The sequence below is a fragment of the Silurus meridionalis genome, chromosome 3 (genome assembly GCF_014805685.1).
Source record: "Silurus meridionalis isolate SWU-2019-XX chromosome 3, ASM1480568v1, whole genome shotgun sequence".
In the NCBI taxonomy this organism is placed as follows: domain Eukaryota; kingdom Metazoa; phylum Chordata; class Actinopteri; order Siluriformes; family Siluridae; genus Silurus; species Silurus meridionalis.
In genome coordinates, this window is record NC_060886.1 from 23,065,865 (window position 1) to 23,074,543 (window position 8,679).

Below are 8,679 nucleotides of genomic sequence, written 5' to 3' on the forward strand. Positions count from 1 at the left end.
CATGTTCCAAAGGAACTGCAGCATCCATATGGAGTCTCTCTGAAGCTGTCGGGGTGACGAAGGAATGCAGCACGGATGAAACAGGTCCCTCTCATCTTCTTACCACGACTGAATGGACAGATGATGTTTAAATTATGTCTGGGATGTGATACCTTTAAAAGGCAGGAATCATTTAAATAAAATGTAGTATGTATGTACAGATCAAATACACCAAGTGCTGGATACTGTGTGGATGTTCATTGCTGTATTCACTGCTAGTGCATTTACATATGTGTAGGATGGATTTTCATTTTTTGTTAAATGCCAAAAATATTTAAAGTACATTTGAGACCAGAGGTTTCACCAGGCCTGGGATACCTCAGGACCATGCAAGCAGGTGGTTTTTACTTTCAGCCTACATATGAAGCCTACAGAACAAACAAGGACCATGTTAAGGTGATGTGTGGCACTGGAAATTTTAAAGCTTTTACATCACCTGTAATAAATGTCTGGTCATGTTGGCTTTAAATGACTAAGGAATAGAGAATAGATTGTGAGGTTTTTTTTTTTTCAGTTTTAGGCCACAACCAATTTCTGGATTAAATCTAAATACAGATGCAGATATTTGGCACTAAATGAGTACAGACATTGCCATCAATCTTAGTCTAAAGAGAGCTAGGCATATTGTCATCTTTCATGTGTTTACTTATTGATTTCACTAAGGTGGATACCAAAAGTTTGTGGACTATCAGTCATAGTTTGTTTTATAATTTAGATTTTATTTTCTTGACTCTTTCCGCTCTTTTTGGACTTGTTTCAGGTCTACTGGTAAAATCCCAGTCTTTTTGAACTAGCTGCTTCTTTTCCTAAAAAACTTGGCTAGGAATTGAAAGAGTGGCTCTAGGGTCAGAAAGCACAAATTCTAAAAATTCAGCTCTATGAACGATCTCCATCATGTGCCAGTCGGCCAGCAGTGTAACCGCAGTGTATGAAGTAATCCAGGTCTAAAAGGCCAATTCATTAAGTATTTTGAGATGATTTCTCCTACATAGTTCAGGAGTAGTTCTCAAATTGACACTGCCAGTAGTGATTATCAAGAAAGCATTTACTATTGAAGATCGGACCAGGATTAACGCGTGGCAACGAAATACATTCCTGAACAACTGGTAATTCAGACCATTCTAAAGCTCTGATACACACTCAACTACTCAGACTTCCCAGAAATCAGACCAAAATAGGATACCGAATTTCCCAAAAGCATCATTCAAAGGTTCATCTCGAGCAGCAGTATAGCAAGTGTGATTTTATAGAGGTTTGACCTTAGTGTTCAGATATATTTAAAAGCTTAGATACTGGAACTGATTGTGAGATCACTATACTCTCGGTGACCAGTTTGGGGATTTCGCATGTGCGTTACATTCGCATCATTGAATGAGATATCAAAAGAAGATGCATTTCACAATTTAAAACCTAACAAAACTGACCATTCTTCACCAGTATATAAAACATCCAACAGCCTCTTCTAAAGTACTGGACGCTGGTAAAAGAAATCTGACATGCATTATTATAGTCTTGTACAAGGAGACAGTCCAGACTCTGTATTGAAGCGGGAGAACTTGTGAGGTTTTGCCAAAAGTTCAGCACAACAGGCAGTCTAAGACATGTGGTTGGGGTATTGTGAAAGCCTGGACGTGTTTTTTTTTTTTTTTTATTACCCCTTTTTTTGGAAAACAAGAGGCAGAAGACTTTCATCATGGGTGAAAGAATAGATTCTGAAGAACATCTTGGAAAGCACACCTTGACTGTAAGATTGTTTATGCTGTTCTATGCTAACATGGCAATCTATTCATTACAGTGCATTTGAAAAATATATCTTTTTAATAAAATATTAACAATTAATACAAACATTTGGGCTGCCACATCGTTAGGAGAGACGTTCCTCAGATCAGGGAATATCAGCCAGGACATGTGCATTGTGGCAAAAACTATGTTTAGTGTATTAACTATCCAGTTTCATCAAGTGTAAATAAAGTACAATAATCATTAAACAAACTTCTGTCCTCAATGCTGTAATGTAACTACTACTACTTAGGATAAAGTTTTGTTTGGGTTTATTCCTGTTTACTACATAAATGTCGGGGATTTTCTCCCTCTTCTTTCAAACATCATTATAAATCCTCAGAACAGTGTACTGGGTATTGAACAGAGTATTTCAAACACACCCGTGTTTTTTTTTTTTTTATAAACTATTCTGATTAAAAATGAATAAATCGTGTGAGAGTGAATAAGAAAAAAATTATAAATATCTGTGTGGTTTTAATTTAGAAAAACAATTAAAGGACGCATTTCTCAGACACGCGGAAAAAACTGAAGTACACGGACAGATGTGGAAAAGCGGCTCGGACTGTAAAGTCACGTGCGGCGCGCGCAAGGTGTCAAACACCTGACGTCATAGATGAGCAACTGAAGTGCACGCAGAAAATAAATAAATAAATAAAAATATTAAAATACAATAAACTGTGTAACACATTAAACAGGTAAAGTCTGTTTTAGTATTTAATTTGGTGCCATTTTTAAACATAGTCATTAAATAATTATAATAATAATAATACGTGCTATTATTATTATTATTATTATTATTATTGGACATTATTATTATTATTATTATTATTATTATTATTATTATTATTATTATTATATAATTATTATTACACACTTATAAAATGTGTATATTTTAATACAACTATTTAAACACCTCAATGCGTGTATTGCCATGCTAACTTTGCTGATGATTTTTTAAATTATTGTTTTTATAATAACGGTAATAATAATTATTATTACCGTTATTATTATTATCATCATTATTATTATTAATTGGTGTTAAAGTCTATCCGAATACAATTTCAGAATGCATTAAAGCTGTGTGAAGACAGTATATAAATGGGATTTATATATATATATATATATATATATATATATATATATATATATATATATATATATATATATATATATATATATATATAAATCAGGATAAAGTGTGTATATATATATATATATATATATATATATATATATATATATATATACACACTTTATCCTGATTTCTGAATAAAAAAATTGCCTACTAGTCTATACTACTACTAATGTTATAATAATAATTTGAAAACAATATCATAATAATTATAAAAAACATTATTATTATTATCATTATTATTATTGTTGTTGTTGTTGTTTTTATAATGCATTATATTATTATTATTATTATTATTATTATTATTATTATTATTATTATTATTATTATTATTATTATTATTATTCGTTATTCCAGTAGTAGTAGTTTATTGTGAATTGATAAATTGTCGGATGTGATTAATCTATAGAAATTGTCCTGCTTGTCCCGCGTCTCTGCACATGGACACCGTAACTTAACACTGGTCCCTCCTGTGCGCTTGTCAACCAATCAGACGCGCTGCGACCTCCCCCAACATCTATTTAGCATCAGAGACTGGGATAAAGTTTCCAAAAAACATTAAGGCAAAAACTTCCAACGGGACGAAAAGTGGGCCAAAGCTTTAGTGAGGAATCTTTAGTGCACTTCAGAGAGAAGAACAAAAACGAGAATACTGAATACATCCACACACGCGCACGCGCACGCACGCACGCACACACTGAGGTGGAACATCCACACTCTTTAAACCTTTTTTATTTTTTTTATCTGTTGTCATCCCACAAGGATTTACTTCCCACCACGGATTCGAAGGCGGTGAGCGTGTTCTCCTCCCCCGTGCCCTTGCATTTCTTCAAACTAGAAATGGAAGAGAGCTCGAGTCCCCCCGTGTCTCCAGTGGACAGTCTCGGGACCAGTGAGGAGGAACTGGACCGCCAGCTGCAGCACCAGCAGCAGCAGCACAGACGCTTCGGTCGGAAGAGGAGGCCGAGTAAAAAGTCGAGTGAGGAGGACAGCTCTGGAGGAAGTCCCGGCTCGACCAAACGGAACAAGAAGGCGAGTCCGAGCCGAGCGCAGTCCTACGAGGAGCTGCAGAACCAGCGCGTGCTCGCCAACGTGCGCGAGCGCCAGAGGACTCAGTCTCTGAACGAGGCGTTCGCGTCTCTGCGCAAGATCATCCCGACCCTGCCCTCCGACAAGCTGAGCAAGATCCAGACGCTCAAGCTGGCCTCCCGCTACATCGACTTCCTCTATCAGGTGCTGCAGAGCGACGAGATGGACAACAAGATGTCCAGCTGCAGCTACGTCGCGCACGAGAGACTCAGTTACGCGTTTTCGGTGTGGCGGATGGAGGGCGCGTGGTCCATGTCCGCCTCCCACTAGCGCACGAGCCACGGCCAGCACAGCGGAACACCGATGCCACATGGGTATGTAGAACTCCATAGTAACACACACACACACACACACACACACACACACACACACACAGTCACAAAAAAATAACACAACTATTAAATACAATTAACTGAAATATTAAAAATGAAAAAAAAAAATAACACTAAAGAAAAGAAAAAGACGCACAGAATATTTATGTTTTATGTCCATGTTTGTAATTATAGTATCATTATTATAAGGGGCTTCAGAAAGGCTGTTTTATGTTCACTGGTAATCACTATATTTAATTTTTCCAGAAAAGTGTCATATAAAGAATAATATAATCACGTGAGATATTATTTTGTCATGAGTGTGAGGATGATGAGGGACACAGGAATGCTTCATCAGTTCTGAGTCATTTCTGTAAAAGCTCTGTGGAAAATCTTCTGTCCTGTAGCATGGAACAGAGCCTGCAGGGAAATCTCTGTTTTCTCTAAAAGGTATGGGAGGAAATATTACAGGGAAATAAACATGACATTGTCGGACGCCTATATTGTTATTTTTTACTAATTTCTCTTCAGAAATAAATTCACTGGATTGTTAATACACTAAACATAGTTTGTTTGACACAATGCACATGTCCTGGCTGATATTCCCTGATCTGAGGAACGACACCACACTCTCCTAACGATGTTTGTATTATTAGTTTTTATTTAATTTATTACCAAAAAAAGCATAAACAATCTTACAGCCAAGGTGTGCTTTCCAAGACGTTCTTCAGAATCTATTCTTTCACCCGTTATGAAAGTCTTTAGTATTTAAATATAGGTAATACTTAAGCTCCTTGGAATAATAAGGACTTTATTTTAGTTTTAAAAATGTAAAAATATTTTATAGAACAAAAGAAAATAGGAAAACGTAAATACAATGCATTTAACCATTTAAAATAATTACTCCAAATGGTCTATTATCTCTTCGTGAAAAAAGTATCTATATAATATATAGACACACACCACACACACACACACACACACACACACACACACACACACACACACACACATATATATATATATATATATATATATATATATATATATATATATATATATATATATATATATATATATATAATGCATGTATATAATGCATATAGATATATACACACAAAAAAAATCTAAAAGTGGGAAATTATGAATTATTAATAATTCAATTCTAATAATAATAATAATAATACAACAAATAAAAAAAATGTAATAATTGATCACTGATAATATATACAATTAGTAGGCAATAAATCAAAGCAGATTTTTGTAATCGCAAAATAAAATAAAAAAATCATCAAAAAGTTTTAATGATCATGCTTATGCCAAAATAATGCATGTGGGGAAAAACAAAACTGATCAAATATTGGGCATTAAAAACCTTCAGGATGTCAGCAGCAATAAATTATCCAATCGCGTCATGTTCTCTTTCTGTATTATGTACCTGGTCTGACCATGTAAAGATTATCTAAGGCCAGAACATAAATGGCAATCCCAGTGAGGAACAGTACTGATGTGCATACACAGTGCAGTAGTTGAGCACGTTGTGGAGTTTGTGCTTGACACCGCTGAGACTGCAGTGGAGAGCAGGGCAGGTGTAGAGGAACATTTTCCAAACCAAAATGACTCTATTAAAGCGCACTGTTATTTTGCAGTGATGTCATGCCACACCAGGGTCTGGGCAGCATGTTTAAAGTGTAAAGGCGTTTTCCTGAAGGCAATGTGCTCCCACTTACAACCAAATCACTTACTCATTAATGACTTCCTATGCCTGTATAGCCCACCGTATTACACTAATGCATACTGTAACGAAACACTACAAGACTTTTCACCTTATTATACACTACATCACTGTACTAATCCTTTTTATTGTAGAATTTAATTACACTATTAATGCCATTTTCATGACACTTACAGTCCCATGTTTTTCTCTCCTTCAGACTGTTTACTTCCACTATTTCTGAAGACACCAAAGGATTTATAACAACCCGTGAAGCTTCATGCCAGGACCAAAGACATGATCCGAGCTACACAACATGGACTCACGGTGCCAATGAAGCCAGAGACAGGGAAGGCTCCACTTCATACTCTCAGCACAGAGGGAAAAATGCAGAGCATAACTGATCTTTAATCATTTCCTTGTGGTGATGTCCTTATGGTGATATTAAAAGAAAGCCATCTTCTATCTTTAATGAAATTATATTTTCCCCTTAAAATAGAAGAGTTTATATATATATATATAAATATAGATGTATATGATTTTTTTTTTTGGTAAAGAATTGTACATAATGCTACCTGTGAGTTTGGTCAGCTTTTAAAGGGACCAAATAAGATTTAGAGCAATAGTTTCCTGCATGGATTACTGCCTTTTTTTTTTTTTTTTACAATCAAAACAAACAAAAAAAATCTTTTTGTTCTATGCAAGAATTTCAATTTTCCGTCCATTTAATTGTGCTTATTTATTAAAACATATTTTTTGAACAACCAGGTTGATCTGTGGATTATGTAGCCTGGAATATACACATTGCTTTTTTTAAGTATATTTATTTCTTAATAAGAAAATCGCAGAAACCGAGCACGCAGTCTTGAGCTCCATTTTCAAATGAAAACTGTTCATTAGGAGAGAAATACGAGGCAGTATTAAAGTTTTATCCACCTTAATAGCACCGTATCATTTAAACTGCTGGTGCTGCAGACCAATTTTTTTTTCTTTCTTTCTAACGACCAAAACGAGCCGATCCCGAGAGCAGATTTATTCTCCTTCAGTCCTGTATAAATGGAAAGCTGCCACACTTGCATAGCGTGAAATTGTTTACAGCTCATTTTGCTCAGATAAAGATCTGCAGAATAAAAGAGAGCGATGTCCCATGCGTTGACTGTGACCGATGAAAGTGTACAGAAATGTTGTGTGTAGTGCAGAACTAATGATCAACCACAGCGACGAGATCGTTATCTTCTCATTCTATAATACTGATCATTTTCTGTACTTTTCCTCATCACTGCATGGGGTAGTACCTGCAAGGGGTGTTTTGTACCCTTTTTTTTTTTTTTTTTTTTTTTAAGACCAACAAAATAAAAAAATAATAATTTACAGAGCAAACAATCGTTTTTAGTTGGACCTAAAGGACTCAGCTCTAAAAGATAATTAAGGTTTTACCACATGCACCTTCATGGATAAAGAATTTATTAAAGGTATGAAAGACCTCCCAGCGGACACAGATAAGACAGTTTACGATAATATTTCTGAGAGTGTATTGATAGAGACAGTCAGTCTTTATCATTAGTTTTGGCACCTCAACACGCTCCTTTCTTTGCAGTCTTTTTTTTTTTTTTTTTAAAGACATATCCAACAACAAAAAAGTGAACTTGTGGAATTTAGTTTTCCGTTATGCTGTTGTGTTGCTGGCCTGAGATCTTCAGTAATGTCAAAGTAGGTGTGGTTCAGATGGACTTCAGGCCTTTAACTCAAAATGATGTGCACCTGCCAAGCTCGGCACTACCGCCACATTCCTTTATTTTACTGGAATGAAGATTCACATCCCCTGCTGAAATTCTTAAAAGCCATAGAGAAAATAGATCTTTTATTTTCATTAAAACAATAGAAATGAAGTATTTCGAAAGCAAACAAGGCAAAGGTAAATAAGGTTGGAAAGGGAGGGAACACTATGAGAATCTAGATCACAGTGTGCATGTAAATGCCAGTAAAAAGCATTAATGGTGTGTGTGTGTGTGTGTGTCATAAGCCTCCATCGGCAGTGCACTATGTACACTCTCATTATCTCAGTGCTCACATGAGAGGCTCGGTTCCAGCCAAGAGCCTAAGGGCCCCGGGCCACACTTCCAACACGGTGCCAGGCCCAGATGGTTCCCGTAAAAATCAGACGGAAAAAGCAGCAAAAGTTTAATTCGCAGTAAAATGGATAAAGTGAAGGTTTATTTTGTGTGTGCCTCAAAATGGAATTTGTTCTGGCTCGGTGTGGGGGGTGGACGCCGGTGTGATACTGTGACTCAGAAGTACCTTGTTACTTTCCGTAGACTCTTTAAAGAGTTAAATAGTTTAAAGTAAATGCACATTTGAGGTTAATCAAGACTTGCCCAAGTGTTTTTTCTTTATATATATATATATATATATATATATATATATATATATATATATATATATATATATATATATACACACACACACAAACACAAACATATATAAACCTTTAATTTACAGGCCATTTGATTTGGTCCACACTGACAATAAAATCACAACATTTTTTAATAAACCTTTTGACAGGTCATGGTCATTGCTGGTATCTGCTTAAAGACAATTTCACAAGGGCGGAT

At 35.5% G+C, this 8,679-nt stretch overlaps 1 protein-coding gene across 2 annotated transcripts; it reads left to right on the forward strand.

The window, feature by feature from the left end:
* The first annotated feature begins 2,453 nt into the window (after positions 1-2,453).
* twist2 (twist-related protein 2) lies at positions 2,454-7,361 on the forward strand. 2 transcript variants are annotated; one of them, XM_046845332.1, is made up of 3 exons: positions 2,454-2,516; positions 3,716-4,356; positions 6,288-7,361. In XM_046845332.1, the coding sequence occupies exon 2, from the start codon at positions 3,794-3,796 to the stop codon at positions 4,310-4,312; it is 519 nt and encodes a 172-aa protein (XP_046701288.1). In that variant the 5' UTR covers positions 2,454-2,516; positions 3,716-3,793; the 3' UTR covers positions 4,313-4,356; positions 6,288-7,361. The 2 variants fall into 2 exon arrangements, with proteins under 2 accessions (XP_046701288.1, XP_046701289.1); XM_046845333.1 differs by lacking the exon at positions 2,454-2,516 and having other exon boundaries at positions 3,504-4,356.
* The last annotated feature ends 1,318 nt before the right edge of the window (positions 7,362-8,679 follow it).

Excerpts from the sequence above, each read along its gene's own strand:
- twist2 (XM_046845332.1), top strand. The coding sequence starts at position 3,794 with ATGGAAGAGAGCTCGAGTCCCCCCGTGTCTCCAGTGGACAGTCTCGGG.